This window comes from Syngnathus leptorhynchus, chromosome 1, assembly GCF_054491065.1.
Source record: "Syngnathus leptorhynchus isolate UIUO chromosome 1, UIUO_Slep, whole genome shotgun sequence".
NCBI lineage: Eukaryota > Metazoa > Chordata > Actinopteri > Syngnathiformes > Syngnathidae > Syngnathus > Syngnathus leptorhynchus.
Genome location: NC_141195.1, coordinates 2,160,582 through 2,184,738, shown reverse-complemented (window position 1 = coordinate 2,184,738; position 24,157 = coordinate 2,160,582). Strand labels below are relative to the sequence as shown.

The window sequence follows — 24,157 nt, the reverse complement described above, 5'->3', positions numbered from 1 at the left end:
TGGGCCTCAGTACCTCCCTTTGCAACTGGCTACTGGACTTCCTCTGTCAGAGGCCTCAAGTAGTCCGTGTGGGCGACAATGTCTCCGGCAGCATCACGATGAGCACGGGGTCCCCTCAAGGCTGCGTGCTCAGTCCGCTGCTCTTCACCCTGCTGACGCATGACTGCACTGCGACCTACAGCAGCAACCGCGTGCTGAAATATGCCGACAAAACGACTGTGGTGGGTCTGATCACCGGTGGCGACGAGACTCACTACAGATCGGAGGTCGACCTTTTGGCCACGTGGTGCAGGGACAACAACCTCCTGCTGAACGTCAACAAGACCAAGGAGATTATCATTGACTTCCGGAAGGGTCACACCCACCACCTGCCGCTGACCATCGACGGTGCTGTGGTGGAGAGAGTGAGCAGCACCAGATTCCTGGGGGTGCACATCAGTGAGGACCTCTCCTGGACCACCAACGCTGCGTCACTGGCGAAGAAAGCTCAGCGCTGCCTATACTTTCTGCGGAAACTCAGGCGAGCAAATGCTCCTCCCGCCATCATGACCACATTCTACCGTCGCACTGTTGAGAGCGTCCTCTCCAGTTGTATCGCTGTGTGGGGTGGTGGCTGCTCTGAGTACAACATGAAGGCCCTGCAGTGCATAGTGAACACTGCAAGTAAAATCACCGGGGCTCCACTCCCCTCCCTGAAGGACCTTTACGCCTCCCGTCTCACCCGCAAGGCGGCCGCAATTGTGTGTGATGTGAGTCACCCCGCTCACTCTTTGTTTGAACTTCTGCCCTCTGGGAAGAGGTACAGATGCCTGCGCTCCTGCACCACCAGACTCAAAAACAGCTTCATACTCCAAGCTGTCAGGATCCTGAATACCCTACCTCCTCCACCCTCGGCTGCATATCGTCCTGTTCTTTTGCGCTATGATCTGGCTGTCTGCTATTGGCACACTTGCTCCATTTTGCTGCTCTTATTTGTCTATTTATTTATTTATTTATTTATTTATTGTTTATTTATTTGTGTTATTTGCTTATTACTTATTCGTTGCTCTTGTCTGTTCGTTTTTACTCTTTGTGCTATTTGATTGTAAGTGTTGTGTACTGTGTCTAGTCACCGTGGGACGGTGGGAGATATAATTTCGATCTCTTTGTGTGTCTTACCATGTGAAGAAATTGACAATAAAGCGGACTCTGACCTACTGCAATGCAGAGGACAATAATGAAATAATATATAGGCAATACGATCATAAATAAATATAAAAATGAAAAATATTCCCATTTTACTTTTATTCAGTTTTCATTTTTATCGTTTTTTTATTCAAATACTATGCCAATACTATGCAAATACTACTACTCCTACCACTATTACTACTACTACTACTACTACTAATAATAATAATGTAAAATAATAATATTATTAAAAGTATCCATCCATCCATCCATCCATCCATCCATCCATCCATCCATCCATCCATCCATCCATCCATCCATCCATCCATCCATCCATCCATCCATCCATCCATCCATCCATCCATCCGAATCGAACTCTGCACATCTGAACCAAATTTTGTCTCAGCTTCAAAAATATTTGGAGACTCGTTCTCTCCATCTATTGGATGAAAATCTCTAGTCTCATGGATATGCTTTCTTTAATCAATGTATTGGCTGACGTTTCTACAACCACCATCGCTTTATTATTGCTTTTTCGTTCCATGAATGCAGAGGCTGTAAATAAGATATTCATAAATAGTCATCATGTGCTGGTGAATGATGATGGGGGCTGTTTTCAGAGATTCAATTCGAATGAGTTTCTGGTTTGTGCCATATATGCATTTATTTTATTGAATTTATGACAGGCACCTTCCAGTGACAGACCATCTTAGGCTTGTTTTGCTCCCATGCCCCCTTTAGCTGACATGTCAACTCTTTGCTCTGCCAACTGATGGCCAGCGCATCCCTCTGTTGACAAAAACGTCAAGTAATGTCATTTCCGCACACTTCACAGAAGCTTCTATGTGTGCCAATTTAATACTATGAGCAGATGTGTCTCCTCGCGCTAAAAAACTGTGGAATATGAGGACCTACGTTCTTGTGTTTAGCGAGGATCAGGTCGGCTTTGATGTCATATAGAGTGGATAATAATATTTCTGTGAATCCATTGTGAGCACAGTCCTCTGTTAGCGGGAATTACAAATTCATTTCAATAGTACGCAGTGTGATCTGAGAGTTTTGTGCCTTAAAACTCATTCACACAATAGACATGCAACAAATAAGACTTACATGTTCAGGAAGGACACAGTGCGCGTCACCATGATGGAATTAGCCTCCAGGCACCAAGCTGGGCTCCTGAGTAGCATGCCGTTGAGTAGTATACTATGAAATATTAACTGTGAATGTCGTGCAACGGAGGTTCACTTCAAACGTCTCCACCTAGCATTGTATTCCAGATACTGTAATTTTCGGACTATAAGTCACAGTTTTTGTCATAGTTTGGGTGGTGTGGGGGGGGCGACTTATACTCAGGAGCGACTTATATGTGATTTTGTTTCACAAATTCTCAAAATTAAAAAATCCGCGATGTAGTGAAACCGCGATAAACGAACCGCGATGTAGCAAGGGATTACTGTCATTTGAACTGCAAGTGACGTTACCCGTGCCGCGCGGAGGTTGTTTACATAAAGGACAAAGGATTCGATCACGGGATGACGAAGATGACGAAGCGCCCCATGTAATGCCGGCATCATTAGCGGCTTTGTTTGTAAGTGACACGGAGGATGAAGAGTTTGAAGGATTTAATGATTTAGAGTGACACAGAAGGTTTGAAAAACTATTATGGCTTTTACGCATGCCCGGTCCTTCTCGACGGGAGCTCTCTTTCACCTCCGCGGATGGAAGTCGGGGGCCGGCGCTCGGCCGGGTGGCTGTCCGGGGACAGTGGATGGAGCTTGGAAATGGCTTTTACGCACGCCCGGTCATACTCTACGGAGCTTTCTTTCACCTCCGTGGATGGGAGTTCAGTAGTTGTTGGCTCGTTGAACTCTTGTTTTGTTAAATAAAGAGCCGTTTACCAAACCCACGTCTTTCCTGGTATTTTGTAACGCTACAATATAGTTATATACTAGATCTCTGCAGTGCACGCGCGGCATTGTTGACATAAAGAACAAGGAATTTGATTGATGGATTTAATGATTTGGAGTGACACAGATGGTTTGATAATATTGTTGTAATATGATAGTTATTTGAAATATACTTTATATATTGTTATATGGGTCTGTGGAATAATTCGAAATGCAACTCACAACGGGTCCGACGTCAGCATATGCGGCGCATACGTGGCATTGTTTACATAAAGCACGATTGATGGATTTAATGAATTGGAGTGACACAGATGGTTTTATAAACGTGTTATATATGTAATACTTACTTGAATAACTCTGAATGTTACGTCAGGCCCGTTCTTAGCTCCTCGTTTGTGTATATGTCACGTTAGCATACCGTATCGTTTAGCCTGTTGTTGCTGGTTCATGTCTGTTCTCCGGTGCGACTTATATATGTTTTTTTTTTCACTTTATTATGCATTTTATGGCTGGTGCGACTTATACTCCGGAGCGACTTATAGTCCGAAAATTACGGTAACTTGGGCATGTCATTGCAAAGAGAGGAACAGGATGACGAGCTCAGATGAAGAACAATAGTCGTACAAAAAGACACCCGATCGCTCTTAATTCTTTTTGAATATTTCAGAGGAGATCTCACATATGGGCAATAATTATGATTTGTGATTAAAATGAGGAATCATATTTCTGAGATGAAACCAACTGTAGGTGCAGAATGATGCTGATGAAATAGAGCCTGCACCCCATATAAATGATTCATAGGAAAGAGAAAATGCCTATGAGTCTAGAATGATGTGTGCGCTCATTTACTATTGGGTTGGTACCTTTATTGAACGTCGTGTTAACAGAGCACATTTCTTACATGTCTTGGTGGTCTTGATCATGAGCAATGATCAATGAAATTTAGGATTAAATATACACTCATTAGCCCTAACATCAGGAACACCTGCACAGTGTGAAATAGTCAGTTTTGAATAGGAATGTCAAACTCTGGCCCGTTGGTCAAATTTGGCCCCCAGTGTAATTATATTTGGCCCGTGAAGACAAATTGTGCATCAACTTTGTGTCAATACCAAAATTGCAAATTGTCCTAACTTAAAAGACAACAACAGTTGTTTCAAGCAATTTTCATTATCATTAATCTTTTTATAAATTTGAACAGTTCTTACTAGACTCTGTTTACATAACTAGTTGTTCATCAGTTTGTTGTGTAGCCTATACTGTATGTGGGACGTTCATACATTTATTTGGGTTGGAAGTCATAATGCCCCTCCGAAGGAATCTATGACTACTATGCGGCCCACGACAAAAATGAGTTTGACACCCCTGGTTAAGAAGCATGTTAAGAGTGCTACCGGACCACTGCACATTTCGTACTGGACCACACAAAGTGTTAGTAAAAAAAAGTTATTGAGTTCCCAAAAAGTTTGATTGCAAAACTAACTCCTCGAAGACACTGCCAGTACGATCGAGAGCTCCTCCGACAGCTCTTCGCTTTGGCCTGGACATCCATTTTTTGATTTCCATATTATGTATTTTATGTGCTCTCTTTGCATCCATTGCAGCCTGGTGATCCTGAAAGGGGGATCCTTCCATCTGTGGTCCCTTCTCAAGGTTTCTCATTTTTCCCCTGGTAGGGTTTTTTTGAGTTTTTTCTTGCCCTTTTGGGAGCTCAAGATCAGGGGATGCTTTGAGAATAATTGTCAATTGTTTGTCTTTGTGAAGCCCTTTGAAACTGCTTGTGATTTAGGGCTATACAAATAAACTAGACTTGACTTGACTTAAAGGGCCTGTGTGAATCAATTCTCGCTATAATGCAGTTCAATTTTACGCCATGCATTTGAATGCGTTCAATGAAAAACTGTATTCTTGGTATTTTACTCCCCCTTTGGTCTGGTTCACGTCATAAGTCAAAACTGAAAAAAAAAAAAAAATTACAATACACTGCCTTCAAGGATATTTCCGGCACAGGTGTGATGGAGCCAAATTTAAGCTGAGACCAAGTGAGAAGTCGAGGGAGAAGTACCCACAGTAAAAAGCGATGATGAATGAGCTGCGGCGTCAGAAGATGAGTTGTGATCGGAGGGGAGCATAAGATTGAGATGGAGATGACAAAGAAGAAGAAGACCAATGACTGACGTAAAGGGCACGGAGGAATCAAAGCGAGAACTGCTCCATGAAAGTCCATGAGTCCAAGCCAGTACAATTCTTTTTTTTTTTTTTTTTAATACTCAGAAAGATTGAGAACTAATCACTTTTGGTGATGGAGAGAAGAAAACTAAAGGCAACAACAAGAAGAAAGCAACATTTATGAACGTTTTGGACAGGAGAGAGCAGAAAGCTTGCTGTAGTGAAGCGGGGTGGATGGCTGTCAGGGCCTTTTTCTATTTTTGGAAAGTGTACAGTGTATACTGCTCCTGCCATATTGCATCCAGTATACCTGTGGAGCTCGAATTAACTGCAGGTTTGCCATCTTTGGGAGAGGCGAAGTATTCTGCTCATTAAATAAAGATGGCCTTTCATCTTGAAATGGAAATTTGCCGGAACCAATTCCCAGAATAGTTCAATGTCCATATGCATTCATGGTGTATCTAGTTTTACCTTTGATCCATCAAACTTACACTGTATATGGGGAGTTATTTTCCTTTGCAGATGTGTAAATGAGTGTCTTGTGGAAACGGTGATATCTAATCTAATTTGTTTAATTTGATGATAACCTGCTTAACATCCAGACTTTCTGAAATATTTAAAACTACTGTGAGAAATACTGTACATTGAGGCAGGCGTACACAGAAAAACTCACAGCAAATGTCTCTATAAATACAGTGTGGAGGTAATGTTCATCGTGCAAAGTGGGCGGATTAACTGGAACCAGGTCAGAGCAAAAAGCAGAGCATCTCAAGCTTTTCTCATATTTAGTTGCCTTTCTCAACATTTTCTTTTAACGCTCCGACCTTCTCCAGTAATCTGGTCCACCTTACAAAATATTAGCAGAGCAGATTACTCATTCTGTGTTTGTTACTTGACATTGCTCATTTATTCAATTGGCTTAAAATAAATGAGAGAAAATAATAGCAGGTAGGCCCCAAGGTACAAGATATATATTTTGTATTTTTGGAAAACGTGTATTTTGTGGTGATGGTCAAGTCAACAAACAGTGATGATCTCTATATATACTTTTATATTACATTTTTTTGGACCATTAGGCACTGTATCATTAGGCACAGGTCAATGAACGGGTCATTTTGAGTGCATCGGGCGCATTATCTTTGTGAAAATTATAGGTTAAACAGTTAATTGTAATTGTACCATACATTTAATTAATAGATTTAGCACTTTTATGCTAAATTCAGACCAGACATGAACCTTTGTGCAGCGTGTTGGACAGTTCAACAGCTGTATGCAAGTTCATACACTCAGCATAATGCAACGCCTTTTGCTCGCTATCAGAAAATGCCTATCGTTTACCTTGCTATCTCACATTTTAGCATCTAAAACCCTCCGCCAGCTAGCATTCGGTCTGACCGCAGAATTAGGCTCGCAGTGCTACATTTATGCTACATTGCTGATTCTTAGACACAGAAGCAGGAAGTAGTTCTAGTGCCAGCCCCACGGTGACCATCTGCATGGCCCCGACTGGGTGCCCAGGACGCTGCTCACAGGTTTGCCTGTTTTGTGATGTTTTACCGATTCACAACCACGGTCCATTGGCCGCCGTTGAAACGACTGCCTTTACCCCTGTTTATGGACCCCGTGGATGCTATTTTGAATGTTTTGGGGTGCTCTTTGTTATTGGGGGGGGGGGGGGGGTTGGCCGCTGTTACTTTTTTCTTTTGTCTTGTTGCTTTGCTTTGATGGGTTTTAACTTTTGCACTTACTGGCTTTCTTTGTGGCACCATTGTGTGGCAGCTTTATAGGAGCCTATTGAGTTGCGCTCATGTCATCTGTGTGTCTTTTATATACCCGCTCTGTGGTATGAATACTACTGGGGCCTGAATTTCCCCACCCCTGGGGATCAAGAAAGTCTCAATCAATCAATCAATCAATCAATCAATCAATCAATCAATCAATCAATCAATCAATCAATCAATCAATCAATCAATCAATCAATCAATCAAGTAGCGGTATGACAAAAACAATAGACGCCTGCTAGCGATCTGCCACTACTTTGCTGCAACGAGTAGGATGTCCACGTTGTTAATGCCAAAACACCTGATCGGCAATCAATTGTCTGCAAGCTATAATCATTGTTGCGTGTTGACTAGTCTGTTCAACCTCAATTCTCGATAGCTCTGTGATTGTGCATGCGGTTATCTGGATTCAGTCAAATAGTGCTCTAAAGCGCATACATTCTTGTCAATACCTTTCCCTACGTTCTTATTTCTTGTAGATGAGTTCATCCATTCATCCGTTAATGAGAAGCTCCTCGGCGGCACAGCAAAGCGAGGGAGTTGAAAAGTAAGAAAAAGCCAAAGGACAAGTTGAGCAATTGGTTTAGAGGTGGACAAGGGAGCAAGAAGGCCTTGGTGTTATTTCTTGAGTTAGCCAGAGTGAAAAATACACCGTGGTGAGGCAAACTGTCTTTGTTGTGAAGCACTTATGTATTAAAGTCATCCATCCTGAGAGTGAGACAGGATGAGAAAGAAAATATCTGCAGAATAGTCATCATTTACCTTTAGCATAGCATAGCTTGCTTTGCATAATGTGAGCACAGAAAGTCCTTACGTCCAGCACAGCCAATAAACACAGACCAGCTCAGACCTATTGTTATTTTCTCCTCTCATCTAATTCTATTTTCAGCATAGAATCTTAATGTTTCCGCTTTGCTCCTTGAAATAGAATAACTAAAGAGACTGTGATGCTGACCATTGACCATAAAGTGGAGGTGCTTGACACTTAGTATTACCTGATCAGACAAAAAAACCAAACATTTACAATTGGGCATATTTGTCAAAGTGAGGGGACAGACTTCTGGAGTTTTTTTTGGCATCTTGAATCATGATCGGATGGTGAGCTGCAATTGAGGGACTGATAAACCAGTGCCATGTTGGAGCCATCATTACAACAGATTGTGGTGTTACGTAAGCGCTCATATCTTGAGATGAGTTAATACCGTAATTTTCTGACTATAAGTCGCGTTTTTTGTCATAGTTTGGGTGGGGGTGGGGGGTCGACTTATACTCAGGAGCGACTTTTATGGAATTTTTTTCAAAAATTCTTTAAAATTCAAAAATCCGCGATGTAGTGAAACCGCGATAAACGAACCGCAATGTAGCAAGGGATTACTGTCATTTGAACTGCAAGTGACGTCACCCGTGCCGCGCGGCGGTTGTTTACATAAAGGGCAAAGGATTCAATCGCGGGATGACGAAGATGACGAAGGGCCCCACATACTACCGGCATCATTAGTGGCTTTGTTTGTGACACAGAGGACGAAGGGTTTGAAGGATTTAATGATTTGGAGTGACACAGAAGGTTTGAAAAACTATTATGGCTTTTACGCACGCCTGGTCCTTCTCGACGGGAGCTCTCTTACATCTCCGTGAATGGAAGTCGGGGGCCGGCGCTCGGCCGGGTGGCTGTCCGGGGACGGTAGATGGGGCTCGGACATGGCTTTTACGCACACCCGGTTCTATTCTATGGAGCTCTCTTCCACCTCTGTTGCTGGAAGTTTAGTAGTTGTTGGCTCGTTGAACTCTTGTTTTGTTAAATAAAGAGCCGTTTACCAAACCTACGTCTTTCCTGGTACTTTGTTAACGCTACAATATAGTTATATACTAGATCTCTGCAGCGCACGCGCGGCGTTGTTGACATAAAGAACGAGGAATTTGATCGATGGATTCAATGATTTGGAGTGACACAGATGGTTTGATAATATTGTTGTAATATGATAGTTATTTGAAATATACTTTATATATCGTTATATGGGTCTGTGGAATAATTACAAATGCAATTTACAATGGGTCCGACGTGAGCATATGCGGCGCATACGCGGCATTGTTTACATAAAGCACGATCGATGGATTTAATGAATTGGAGTGACACAGATGGTTTGATAAACGTGTTATTTATGTAATACTTACTTGAATAACTCTGAATGTTACGTCAGGCCCGTTCTCAGCTCCTCGTTTGTGTATATGTCACGTTAGCATACCGTATCGTTTAGCCTGTTGTTGCTGGTTCATGTCTGTTTTTGGTGTTGGATTTTGACAAATGAATTTGCCCTAAAAGTGCGACTTGTACTCCGGTACGACTTCTATGTTTTTTTTTCACTTTATTGTGCTTTTTATGGCTGGTGCGACTTATACTTCGGAGCAATTTATAGTCAGAAAATTATGGTAATTATGATGAGCGGCTAAAGAAGAATTCAAGTAGTTGGCAATTACACATAAATTGTAATTTACCACTTTTTTTTTCATTTAGGATATAGTAAGTATACAGTAAACCCATACAGTAAAATTCTGTTGAACTCCACGATTGACCATGAGATGGCGCTATTGATGTTGGATAATTGAGAGAAGAAGAATGAAACAAGAAGTGTTTCCACTAATTTTTGTTGAATATTATTGAATGTCTTTGGCAGCAATCGTGTTTTTCAGGCATACAGAAAACGACAGCTGCAGTGTCGATATATAATGTTGATTTTTTGGGCTTCGTAACTATTGATGTATATTTTGTGATGATAAATTTATGAGTTCAGAAAAAATAACGAGATTTGTTTACTGTAAATTCTGAAATGGATAGATAGACTGTTACATTTTTTGTACAATATATTGGTTATTTGTTTAAATGTGTTTTTATTGTTTTCAAAGTATGTGTATAAAGCTTTAAAAAGGTAAAAATATTAAAAACTTAAAAAGAATAAAAACTTTTAAAAAAAAGAAGTACCGCAAGAAAGATGAAAAATAACTAAAAGTAGTCAGCAGAGAAATGATAGATGGTGACGGTATTTTAGTGATTAACTCCTCTTGTTGCTCCTTTCTTTCTATCCAATCTATTTCTTCTACTGCACTTGTAATCGCTCTTCTTGCTCCTGTGGCACTACAGAGCAATAAAGGAATGGATAACTAATAACTAATTCATAGCTTCTTCCCATATATGTATTTACAAGGCCTTTTGAATTCCAGTTAATTCAGTATCTTACAAAGAAGTGTAGAACAACATGTTTTTTTTTCACTTTATTGTGCTTTTTATGGCTGGTGCGACTTATACTTCGGAGCAATTTATAGTCAGAAAATTATGGTAATTATGATGAGCGGCTAAAGAAGAATTCAAGTAGTTGGCAATTACACATAAATTGTAATTTACCACTTTTTTTTTCATTTAGGATATAGTAAGTATACAGTAAACCCATACAGTAAAATTCTGTTGAACTCCACGATTGACCATGAGATGGCGCTATTGATGTTGGATAATTGAGAGAAGAAGAATGAAACAAGAAGTGTTTCCACTAATTTTTGTTGAATATTATTGAATGTCTTTGGCAGCAATCGTGTTTTTCAGGCATACAGAAAACGACAGCTGCAGTGTCGATATATAATGTTGATTTTTTGGGCTTCGTAACTATTGATGTATATTTTGTGATGATAAATTTATGAGTTCAGAAAAAATAACGAGATTTGTTTACTGTAAATTCTGAAATGGATAGATAGACTGTTACATTTTTTGTACAATATATTGGTTATTTGTTTAAATGTGTTTTTATTGTTTTCAAAGTATGTGTATAAAGCTTTAAAAAGGTAAAAATATTAAAAACTTAAAAAGAATAAAAACTTTTAAAAAAAAGAAGTACCGCAAGAAAGATGAAAAATAACTAAAAGTAGTCAGCAGAGAAATGATAGATGGTGACGGTATTTTAGTGATTAACTCCTCTTGTTGCTCCTTTCTTTCTATCCAATCTATTTCTTCTACTGCACTTGTAATCGCTCTTCTTGCTCCTGTGGCACTACAGAGCAATAAAGGAATGGATAACTAATAACTAATTCATAGCTTCTTCCCATATATGTATTTACAAGGCCTTTTGAATTCCAGTTAATTCAGTATCTTACAAAGAAGTGTAGAACAACACATTTTTTATCTGAATCATTTAGCTGCTTCCCAACCGCCACTTTGAATAAAGTTTGTCATCAGGCTTTCTTTGGTTTTCTTAAAACAAACTGGCGTTTTAACTACAGCACTGCGGGAACATTTGAATTGAAGATAAGAATATGTTCAATGTGAATCACATGATGTTTTAGTCTGTGTCTGAAAAAAACAAATGAATCAATGCAGCCTTCCACGTGTAAATAAAATTAGATTTTGATTGTTTCATTGCTTCCCATATACTCTGAGAGAAAAAAAATGGTTTACATAAAAACTGGATTGTTTGAAATGTGCAAGTACGATAGTAGCTTGAGTAAACTGGCTGCCTGAATGCTGCATGTATACAAATGCGCACCACAAAATTTCATGAAGAATTCACGAGTTTAGCATCTTCTTTCCCATACTGTGGTGGTGTGTTTATGAGTGTCCCGGTGGAAGAGTTGCATAGAGCTTTAAATTTTTAGTTTTAGTTAATCCATCTATCCATCTTCTATATTGCTTGTCCTCACCTGCGTATGAAGAAAAATGCATTCATATTTGTGCCATTGTGTGAGAATGAATGACGCTACTGACATTGAACATTTTTGCCTACGTTTGTCTGTTTCAGCTGGTCATTGGATCCTTCTGGTCTCATCAGTCTGCCAATCGGCTTGCTGTCTGCTCGCTCGTCTCAATGCTGTGTTTTTATTCTGAATTTAGGCCTATCTGATCCTTGTTGTTCAAAATCTCCCTCTTTGACCTTTTCTTTACTTGACTCGGCCAGAATTTTGAGTCGTGGAATGCATTTTCAGTCTTTTCATCACTATCTAAGAGAGAGATGTTACATACCACTCACAGATCACAAATATTGATACCATGTTACCGATACCACAAGTAAAATTTCCATTAAACCAATAAGGGATTATTTAATTATATATATTTATATAATATAAATATTATATTAGGTATAATATACATAAATAATATTTATATATAGTTATATATGATATAAAGCTCAGTGGCCTAGTAGTAGAGTGTCCGCCCTGAGACTGGAAGGTTGTGGGTTCAAACCCCGGCCGGGTCATACCAAAGACTATAAAAATGGAACCCATTGCCTCCCTGCTTGGCACTCAGCATTAAGGGTTGGAATTGGGGGGTTAGATCACCAAAAATGATTCCCGAGTGCGGCGCCGCTGCTGCTCACTGCTCCCCTCTCCCCCAGGGGATGGATCAAAATCACATGGGGATGGGTTAAATGCAGAGGACAGAGCCCTTTGAGACTGCTTGTGATTTAGGGCTATATAAACTTGACTTGATTGATTGATTGATAAATATACCGTAATGTTCGGACTATAAGTTGCATTTTTTTTCATAGTTTGGGTGGGGGGCGACTTATACTCAGGAGCGACGTATGTGTTTTTTTTCACAAATTTTCAAAATTCAAAAATCCACGATGTAGTGAAACCGCGATAAACGAACTCCAAGTGACGTCACCGGCGCGGCGTGGCAGTTGTTTACATAAAGGACAAAGGATTCGATCACGGGATGACGAAGATGATGAAGGGCCCCACCTTTGAAGGATTTAATGATTTTGAGTGACACAAGGTTTCAAAAACTTATTTATGTTATAGTTATTTGATATATTTTATTTCGTGTAGCAACTTGTATATGTTTTTATCGTTACAGTTCAGTAGTTGTTGGCTTGTTGAACTCTTGTTTTGTTAAATAAAGAGCTGTTTACCAAACCCACCTCTTTCCTGGTACTTTGTTAACGCTACAATATAGTTATATACTAGATCTGTGTGGCGCACGCGGCGTTGTTGACATAAAGGACGAGGAATTTGATCGATGGATTTAATGATTAGGAGTGACACAGATGGTTTGATAATATTGTTGTTATATGATAGTTATTTGAAATATACTTTATATATTGTTATATGGGACTCTGGAATAATTATAAATGCAACTTAAAACGGGTCCGACAGCGGTGCGGCGCATATGCGGCGCATACGCGGCATTGTTCACATAAAGCACGATCGATGGATTTAATGAATTGGAGTGACACCGATGGTTTGATAAACGTGTTATTTATGTAATACTTACTTGAATAACTCTGAATGTTACGTCAGGCCCGTTCTCAGCTCCTTGTTTGTGTACATGTCATGTTAGCATACTGTTTAGCCTGTTGTTGCTGGTTCATGTCTGTTCTTGGTGTTGGATTTTGACAAATAAATTAGCCCCAAAAGTGCGACTTATACTCCGGTGCTACTTATATATGTTTTTTTTCCACTTTATTATACATTTTATGGCTGGTGAGACTTCTACTCCGGAGCGACTTATAGTCCGAAAATTCCGGTACATAATATTGATATAAAGAAAGACCTTTCATCTATTTCTCTCAAAAGGCAGAATAGTCACTGCCATACAGAACTTGGGTTAAAAAATCAAATAGATTCTGAATCCAACCTAAGCATCGCTCAGGCTTTGAATGGAAACAAACTGATGATTCAGAATCACTTGGCCAGTGGGTGGATGTCATCTGCTAGCATCAATTATAAACTGTGCCACAATCCAAAACTCTTCCCAGGCATCTGTAATAAAAACATCCAGGTGGCATCGTCATGTGCTGATTGTAACTGTTCATTTTGGTAAATGTTTAATCGTGTTATTTTACACAGCACAAAAAAAAAAAAAAAGATTGGGTAGTTTCAGAGAAAAAAAAAGAGACAAGAGACAAGAAAGACCTTTTTATGGATGAGGGCCTCAGATGGACGAGGATGAGCCGCAGATGAGATGCAAGGAGGCATAAAATGAACATGGACAGAAGGAACCTCCGGCACCAAATGAAGTTTGGGGGAAACATATGCCATGTTTCCAGCATATCCTGAAGCTGACACTCATCTAACATAAATGTGAATAAAAAAAAAAGTTGTTTGTTTACTCATATTCGCTTGCCAGTATAAGCAGAAGATTCAACCACGCCGAGATCTTCTCAATAGGAAAACACGAAGCATACGAAATCAGACGGCTTTTCTTCCTGCTTTTGTGGCGCAGTACACTATAATGAGATATTGATGTCTATGGAGCACCATGCACACATCGTGCTGTTATATCTTCTATGGAGGAAATCATAAATCTGTTCAAATGCTATTTATCTACTTGGACGCAACCACGTTTGCGGCACTGTCCTGACCTCGCATTGAATAATTTAAGTGATAATCTTCATTTTTTCGATATGTTATTTTTAGGTTTAAATTTTTTTTAAACACAGTATTGTTACTGGTTACACCATGTTTATGTTTCCCTGTTTGTCCTTTAACCGAGAAAAACAAATGGAATGAATAAAAACCTCAAAAAGCAGCAGCTCTTTTAATGGGCTCTTTAGCGACTTGCATGGAAAACCCGACAAAGCAGTAAAAATATATATCTGCGGGGAAATTGGAATATGAATAGATGGCCATGAAATACTTGCTGAAGCTTTTTCTGATTCAGCAAGGCCACCGGTTCAAGACTGCGGAATAGAAAGCAAATAAAAAGCAAGCTTCACACCTGTTTGGTGATCTGCACCAAAATGCAGACCATGGACCTACGGCTTAAGTTGCCTACCAAACATAACTGAAATGGATTTAATTAACAGATTTGCAAAAAGTATGTGATTAAATCACAAAAGTATGTGTACAGTAATTGGACATTTTATTAGGTACACTTGGCCATTGTAATCATTGTTAGTTATATTAACACATTTGACACAAAAAATGAATTTTTTCATTTACCAATTTGTTTTCTGTTTATTTCAACATACTTTGCATTGATTTTAAAAGCTTATGCTAATCATAAATCTAAAGACTAAATACACCCACATTTTTGAAAAACAGATGTTCCCCCGCCACTACTTTGACAACAAAGGAAAACATAAACATACACTTGGCACCCATTTCGTAAATAAACTCCGCATAACTCCAATCCCGTCTGCGAGCAGGTTGCACATCCTTTTTTTTTTTTTTTTAAACCATTAAAAAGTGAACACATACAAAAAAAAAAAGCCAGAACACACTGCTTTGAAAGCCTTTCACCCTTTGGGCTAAAACCTTTCTACAAACTCTAAATGAGATCTCTGGAGATAATTTCAAAGGTACAGTACTGCCCCTGCAAACTGGGGAAGGGGAGGGGGGGAACGACTTGATAGATGAAATTAATAGGTGAACATCCACACTACCCCCCCCCCCCCCCCCCGCTAATCCTTTTTGTCATCCTTTTACTTTCCTAGCTGTTGACTCTTCATTTTGGTTGACAAAATGATCATCGACAAATGAAGATGATTTGAATTGTTGCAATTAGAAACATTGCCGATGGCAGCTAACACACATATTGTACTTTAGCGCATGCAGATTAACTGCCCCCTCCCTCTCCTCTCTCGCTTAGCTATCCAAGCTGGCTGCTTGCAGTTCTTCCCAATGTGCACTTAAAATCCCCAAGCATCTGCCTTGATTCAACATAAGCCTTCAGTCAACATAATTCCAGGATGCAGCAAGTAAAGCGCTTGAAAGTGAACGCAATCATAAATGGGACTGTATTTGTGTCCATCCGCCACGGAATAGAAAAAGTGTATTATTGTCAGTACAAGGTTAAAAAAAACTCGTTACACTTTTGCACGATATAAATGAAATGTGCAAATCAACAAGTTTGTTTAGAACTGAACACACTTTGATTTTGCCATGCGCATCTCATCATCATCACATGACAAAACCTTTTTTTTTCTCTCTTCTCACTTGGCGTGTCAGGCATGCATACATCATGCACCAGTGAGTTCTCACCTTGACTTGTGGCGGCTCTGGAGAAGTATGGGTGCAGCCAAAATATCCAAAATGAAACCCCAAGTATCTGTCTGGACTTGAGTGGGCAACAGAGGATGAGCGGAAAATGCCAGTGGTCTCAAGCGCAAAAGGAGAGAAGAGGGGATGTAACCGCTGCTCCTGCTCCAGCTTCGCCGTCTGCGCTTTGCTGGGAAGAATTACTTTGCTCCTTTCTGACTGCCACCCCTCCCTGCTCCATTCACCAACTCACTCGCTCACTAGAACAGAAATGGTCTATTATGTGGGATCTGGTTGAAGCGCAACACGCCCAAATGTGTGCTACCTCCCTGTCGAAAACTTACACAACCAAACAAATAGTCTCTCTGTGTAGGCACATCAGAGGAGTTAGGATTAAACTGTGGGATTATGCCTGAAAGGTTCATCATTTCATCTCATGCGCTGTTGGACAATGACATCAGCGTTTGGCAGATGAGCGCCGCTATTGTGTGGCCAAAGATGGGGAGGGGGGAGGCAATGAATGACCTTCCATCATTGATCCTTGTGAATGTAAAGCATCATGCGGGAACCCTGGCGACCTGCCGTTTGTTAGGTGGGGTCATGGGGGTCATGGGTGAGCTATTTGGCACGCAATGTGTGATGTGTGTGGGGGCATAAATAGCACCAAGGCGGTGTGCCTGCTGACAGATGGCTACTGTAATGATGCAGGAACTAACGCCTGGTGGGTTCAAGCAAATGTATTCTTGGATTATGCAGCGAGTGGAGAGGCACTACTTGATTTCATTTATATTTGATAATGCTGTACCTCTTAAAAATATTTTGTAAGTGTTATGTTTATGATGGGCTGTAAAGACGTTTGCTTGTCGAAATTGCTGGCAACAAAGGTGAGTAGACCCCAGAGTGAAAATGTCAAAACTTGACTTGACAACTCATTTTGTCTGGTGGTGTCATGTGACTAGTCAGTATGTATTACAAGGTCGCAGGTGTGAGTGGGCTGCAGGTTTGAAAAGTTGGTGTGCCGCTCTTACGGCCTCTCAATATTAGGGCTTGATTGATTAATCAGTCAGCTTGATTAAATCAGTTGATTATTGACCTTGAAACATCGACCAAAATAATCAATTATATAACAAGATCAGTGAAACATAAATTGAATCTAAATGTGTTAAATATTACACGCATTCAACTGCTGGTAACACAAATGCATGTATGACTTTTTTTTTTTTAGCAAAATATTTACAGTTGACGCTTGCAATAGAGACCAGGCCGGCTCGCCAAAAGCAAAAATTAGTGTATAATTGACACCCATTAAACTCCATTGGTGGGAAATTGTTAACATAATAACACATGCACATTACAATTTTTTTTCTGCCAATAATTGGCATCAACCTAAAAAAAATCCATATTCTTTTATTCAATATGGCACCTCATCAAATAGAACTCTGCAAGAGTGAGAAAAAAAATTGTTGCTCAACATAAAGGTGGCCTCAACTGTAAACATTTTTCCATCCATCCATCCATCCATCCATCCATCCATCTTCTTCCACTTATCCGGGTTCGGGTCGCGGGGGCAGCAGCTTTAGGAGGGACTCCCAGACCTCCCTCTCCCCAGCCACTTCATCCAGCTCATCCCGGGGGATCCCAAGGCGTTCCCAGGCCAGCCGAGAGACATAGTCTCTCCAGCGCGTCCTGGGTCGTACCCGGGGTCTCCCACCGGTGGGACATGCCCGGAACACCTCCACAGGGAGGCGTCCAGGAGGCATCCTGATGAGATGCCTGAGCCACCTCATCTGGCTCCTCTCAATATGGAGAAGCAGCGGCTCTACTCCGAGTCCGGATGACCGAGCTTCTCACCCTATCTCTAACGGAGAGCCCGGACACCCTGCGGAGGAAACTCATTTCGGCCGCTTGTATCCTGGATCTCGTTCTTTCGGTCACGACCCATAGCTCGTGACCATAGGTGAGGGTCGGAGCGTAGATCGACCGGTAAATCGAGAGCTTTGCCATTTGGCTCAGCTCTCTCTTCACCATGACGGACTGGTACAGAGTCCGCATTACTGCCGACGCTGCACCGATCCGCCTGTCGATCTCGCGCTCCATCCTGCCCTCACTCGTGAACAAGACCCCAAGATACTTGAACTCCTCCACTTGGGGCAGAATCTCATCCCCGATCCGGAGAAGGCATTCCACCCTTTTCCGACCGAGGACCATGGACTCTGATTTGGAGGTGCTGACCCTCATCCCGACCGCTTCACACTCGGCTGCGAACCGCTCCAGTGAGAGCTGGAGATCACGGACTGAAGAAGCCAACAGCACCACATCATCTGCAAAAAGCAGTGCCTCGATACTGAGGTCCCCAAACCGGACCCCCTCACTGCCTCGGCTGCGCCTAGAAATTCTGTCCATAAAAATTCTGAACAGAATCGGTGACAAAGGGCAGCCTTGGCGGAGTCCAACCCTCACTGGGAACGAATCCGACTTACTGACGGAAATGCGGACCAAACTCTGGCATCGGTGATACAGGGACCGAACCGCCCTTATCAGTTGGCTCAGCACCCCGTACTCCCGAAGCACCCTCTAGAGAACCTCCCGAGGGACACGGTCGAACGCCTTCTCCAAGTCCACAAAACACATGTGGACTGGTTGGGCGAACTCCCATGCATCCTCGAGGATCCTGCCAAGGGTGTAGAGCTGGTCCACTGTTCCACGGCCAGGACGAAAGCCACACTGCTCCTCCTAAATCCGAGGCTCGACCTCCCGACGGATCCTTCTCTCCAGCACCCCTGAATAGACCTTACCAGGGAGGCTGAGGAGTGTGATTCCCCTGTAATTGGAACACACCCTCCGGTCCCCCTTCTTAAAGAGGGGAACCACCATCCCAGTCTGCCAATCCAGAGGCACCGTCCCCGATGTCCATGCAATGCTGTAGAGGCGTGTCAGCCATGACAGCCCCACAACATCCAGAGCCTTTAAGAACTCCGGGCGGATCTCATCCACCCCCGGGGCCTTGCCACCGAGGAGTTTTTTAACTACCTCAGTGACTTCGACCTCCGAGATTGGAGAGTCCGCCTCCGAGTCCTCAGGCCCTGCTTCCACAATGGAAGGCGTGTCGGTGGAATTGAGGAGGTCTTCGAAGTATTCGCCCCACCGACTCACGACATCTCGAGTCGAGGTCAGCAGCACACCATCTCCACTGTAAACAGTGTTGACCGTGCACTGCTTCCCCCTCCTGAGACGCCGGATGGTGGACCAGAAATTCCTCTAAGCCGTCCTGAAGTCATTCTCCATGGCCTCGCCAAACTCCTCCCACGCCCGAGTTTTTGCCTCAGCAACCGCCGAAGCCGCGTTCCGCTTGGCCATCCGGTACCTGTTAGCTGCCTCCGGAGTCCCGCAGGCCAAAACGGCCCTAAAGGACTCCTTCTTCAGCTTGACGGCATCCCTTACCGCCGGTGTCCACCAGCGGGTTCGGGGATTGCCGCCACGACAGGCACCAGCAACCTTACGGCCACAGCTCCGGTCGGCTGCCTCAACAATGGAGGCGCGGAACATGGTCCACTCGGACTCAATGTCCCCCGCCTCCCCCGGGACGTGGGAAAAGCTCTGCCGGAGGTGGGAGTTGAAGCTCTTCCTGACAGGGGATTCTGCCAGACGTTCCCAGCAGACCCTCACAGAGCGTTTGGGTCTGCCAGGTCGGACCGGCATCTTCCCCCACCATCTGAGCCAACCCACCACCAGTTGGTGATCAGTTGACAGCTCCGCCCCTCTTCTCACCCGAGTGTCCAAAACATGCGGCCGCAAATCCGATGACACGACTACAAGGTCGATCAACGAACTGCGGCCTAGGGTGTCCTGGTGCCAAGTGTACACATGGACACCCTTATATGCTTGAACACGGTGTTCATTATAGAAAATCCGTGTCGAGCACAGAAGTCCAATAATAGAACACCACTCGGGTTCAGATCGGGGGGGCCGTTCCTCTCAATCACGCCTTTCCAGGTCTCACTGTCATTGCCCACGTGAGCATTGAAGTCACTCAGTAGAACGATGGAGTCCCAGATGGAGCGCTCTCCAGCACTTCCTCCAGGGACTCTCAGAAGGGTGGGTACTCTGAGCTGCCGTTCGGTGCATAGACACAAACAACACTCAGGACCCGTCCCCCCACCTGAAGGCGGAGGGAGGCTACCCTCTCGCTCACCGGGGTGAACCCCAATGGGCAGGCCCCCAGCCGGGGGGCAATAAGTATGCCAACACCTGCTCAACGCCTCTCACCGAGGGCAACTCCAGAGTGGAAGAGAGTCCAGCCCCTCTCGAGAGGGCTTGTACCAGAGCCCAAACTATGTGTGGAGGCTTTCTGCCTCACACACCAGCTCGGGCTCCTTTCCAGCCAGAGAGGTGACATTCCATGTCCCTACAGCCAGCCTCTGCAGCCGGGGATCGGACCGCCAAGGTCCCTGCCTTTGGCCGCCGCCCAGCTCACTATGCACCCGACCCCTTTGGCCCCTCCTATAGGTGGTGAGCCCATTGGAAGGGGGACCCACGTTTTCTTTTCGGGCTATGCTCGGCCGGACCCCATGAGCGAAGGCCCGGCCACCAGGCGCTCGCCTTCGAGCCCCACCTCCAGGCCTGGCTCCAGAGAGGGGCCCCGGTGACCCGCGTCCGGGCGAGGGAAAACTACGTTCATATATTTCATTCATCATAAGGGGTCTTCTGAGCCGTGCTTTGTCTGGCCCCTCACCTAGGACCCTTCTGCCATGGGTGACCCTACCAGGGGCATGAAGCCACAGACAACATGGCTCCTAGGAGCACACAAACCCCTCCACCACGATAAGGTGACGACTCACAGAGTTTTTTTTTTCCAAACACTCAATTTAAAACACAACGCTTTCTCTATCTAAAATTCAACATTTGAATTTTGGACCAGGGATACAAATACCTCCAATTACATACACTGAGCTCTTGATATAAGAAGTAATAAGCCGCATACACAAATGGTTTTCATTCCCACCGACGTTCACCTTGAGCTTGCAACGTTGCACCACCTTGCAGGCAACGTTCATTTCCTGAAAAAAAACATATCTGTGAATGTGAGAGAACGATAGAACAAAAAGACGGGTCAATAGAGAGAGAGCGAACGGGTCACAAATCGACAAATAATAGTTGTACTAAGTTCATTTTGTTTTACTTGTAAATCACTTCAAGTCAAGTCAAGTCAAGTTTATTTGTATAGCCCTAAATCACAAGCAGTCTCAAAGGGCTTCACATAGACTAACAATTGACAATTATTCTCAAAGCTTCACTGGTTTCTTTATCTCAAACAATGTATTTTAGGTTGCATTACCTGACATGTTTCGGCGTGTACTTCCGCCTTCATCAGAGTGTCACTGTTGTGGTTGTGACGCGTCTTTAGCAGCTGATGGATGAAGGCGTGGCTCACCTGTCAGATTTGACAGGTGAGTCACGCCCTCTGCTGTCCATTCACCTCTCCAAAATGCTGCTCCAGGTGGTAGAGAGCATGTAGGCTCCCTTCGTCCCTGTTGATGGTCCTCGAGCCCCGCTTACGGATCTCAATGGCCTCCCTGATCCAACGCTAATGTTTATTTTCTTCGGTGCAGATGACTCTGGTCTTTTCCCAGTCCATGATGTGATTTTCTCTTTTGCAGTGGTCGGTAATGGCTGACTTGTAGTGTTCATGTTCTGCTCGTTGCTTTATTGCTCTTGTTTGTCTTGTTGCTGTCTCCTTCTCACACTCCTTCTTGTGTTCTGTTTTCCTTGTGATGAAGTTCCTCCCTGTCTCCCCGATGTATGATTTATTGCAAGATTTGCATGGTATCTCGTATATAGAGTTGCATTTATTTTCCTGGTTGATTCTGTCTTTTGGGTGAAGCAGTATCTGACGGAGTGTTGTGTGTGGTTTGATAAGTGTGTTTATGTTGTGTTTTTTTCATGGCCCCTTTGATGCGTTCCGTAATTCCTCTCACATACGGCAACGTCACCATTCCGCTGGGTTCTTGTTTTCGGGTTTGCTTTTTTTCTTTCCCCCTGTGTTGTGTTTTTTTTTGTTTTTTACCTGTTCTGCACCTTTAGTTATTGCCCATTGTGGATACTGACATTTTTTGAGTGCGTGTTGTATGTGTTTTTCTTCCTGTGTTATGTCTTCCGGGTCCGTGATTATTGTTGTGCGTTCGTATAGTGTTCTGACTACTGACAGTTTATGTATAGTGGGATGTTCTGATGTCCAGAGGAGCTATTGGGTGATGTGTGCCGGTTTTCTGTGTACTTTTATTTGTACGTCTCCGTTGTCTGTGAGGTGTATGTTGATGTTCAGAAAGGCTATGGATCGATCTGTTTCTTCTTCATGAGTGAATTTTATGTTGCCGATGGTGTCTATGGTGTTGAGGTGGTCTGTGAGGTGTTTATGTCCTGTTTTTGTTTTTTCTAGAACGTCATCTAAATAGCGTCTCCATGGTGTGGGTTTGTATGTGTCCGGGGCTGTTCCAAATCCTCCATAAAAAACTGCACATGATAGCAGAAAGAGGGTCCCATGGGGAATCCCTCTTTTTGCCTGTAGATTGTGTTTCTGTATTGGAAGTATGTGGAGGTGGCAATGAAATGGAGTAGTTGAGTGATGTCTTGTGCTGTGAGATTTGTGCGTTTCTTGAGTGTCCTGTCTGCTGCTATAACACATAGTTATGTACTATGTGTATGGTGGCCTGTGCGGGTGTTTTTGTGAAGAGTGAAATGACGTCGTGTGATATGAACATTTCATCTTTCTGTACCTTTATGTGCGTGAGTTCTGTGACGAGTTGTTTTGAGTTTTTGCAGTGTTGGTCTGTGAGTCCTAGTAGTGGGTTAGGGTTAGGGGATGATGTTTGCTGTGGGTATTAAGTGGTTGTATGACTTTGTCTATCTTATTTTCACTGAGTAGTGGTTTAAGTAAAGCTTTGAGTTTATTTTTCTTGTCTTCTCTTGGGTCTTTTTTTTTTATTACTTCATTGGTGTCGTCCTGTAGTAGCTGTTGCATCTGTTCTTCGTGTCTGTGTCCATAATTACTGTTGTTCTGGCTTTGTCTGCTGGAAGGATTGTAATGTCTTCATTTTTTGCTAGTGTGATCATAGCGTTTGCTTCCTGTTTTGTAATATTACTGGGTGGTGATTTAGCCGTTTTTGATATACCTGCAACTTCATTGCGTAGTGCTGCTTTTTGTCCTGGATTATGTATTTTTTTGCATGCTAACTGTGAATGAAACCATCGTGGGGTGGGGTATGTTTTTGGGTGTGATCGCGTAGTTGAGTCCTTTGGCTAGTAGGCTGCGTTCTGCCTCGGTGAGTTTGTGGCGTGACATATTGTGAATCCATTTATCGTTGATGTGTGTGGTCCAGTTGTGTCTTCTTTTGTGCGATGAGTCTGTCCAATTTCCCGATGTCGTTTTTTTTCTGGTGGCAAATTCCTGTTCATGTATGTTATCTAAATGTCCGTGTAATGTTGTTTCCGTGTTGTTGTCCAGGGCATACCGGTGTTTGAATTGCTCCGTCAGTCACTGTAGTTCCCCGTTGATATTGTTGAATTTCTTGGTTGTGAAGCGTATCCGTTCTTTTACCAGAGTCATCCGCACTCTCCTGATAACCACCTGGAGCAGCAGTTTGGAAAGGTGAATGGACAGCAGAGGGCGTGACTCCTGTCAAATCTGACAGGTGAGCCACGCCTTCATCCATCAGCTGATAAAGACGCTTCACAACCACACCAGTGACACTGATGAAAGCGGAAGTACACGCTGAAACATGTCAGGTAATGCAACCTAAAATACATTGTTTGAGATAAAGGAACCACTGGAATGATCGACAAATAATAGCCTAATCATTGAAGGTTCCTGGTGGTCATCCACCGATAGCGACCATGTGACAACCATCAGGGCAATGAATTTTGAATCAACGAGGAACACTGTCGGGACTTGCTTTATCCTTAATACATGCAAAACAACTAACAGTACATGTCTCAGGTGGCATCTGCAAATGTTCTGCTCAGCTTTGACGTTTTTGGAACATGTTTCAGGGTGCTTGTCATCATTAAGGTATGTTGGTGAGCAGGAGGCAGAGCCCATCTGAGCTGGCATCAGGAAAGAGCCAACATGAACCTAACGTGCAGACTCAACACAGGAGGACCAGAGGTAAGGTTCAA

The 24,157-nt window shown here is 43.0% G+C and overlaps 1 protein-coding gene across 7 annotated transcripts in view; it reads right to left on the bottom strand.

Moving 5' to 3' along the window:
- The window catches only part of camkvl (CaM kinase-like vesicle-associated, like), a 51,037-nt gene extending 28,709 nt beyond the window's left edge, over positions 1-22,328 (bottom strand). For 2 of the 7 annotated variants that reach the window (XM_085924014.1, XM_085924524.1), the window contains exons 1-2: positions 21,321-22,328; positions 20,998-21,042 (exon numbers count right to left, since the gene is read on the bottom strand). In XM_085924014.1, coding sequence (XP_085780140.1) covers positions 20,998-21,042; positions 21,321-21,353 — 78 coding nt within the window. In that variant the 5' untranslated portion in view covers positions 21,354-22,328. Of the gene's footprint in view, positions 1-15,988; positions 16,246-20,915; positions 21,047-21,320 lie in introns of those variants that run through there. The other 5 variants (XM_085924183.1, XM_085924269.1, XM_085924437.1 and 2 more) reach the window with 5 other exon arrangements.
- Between the last annotated feature and the right edge of the window lie 1,829 nt (positions 22,329-24,157).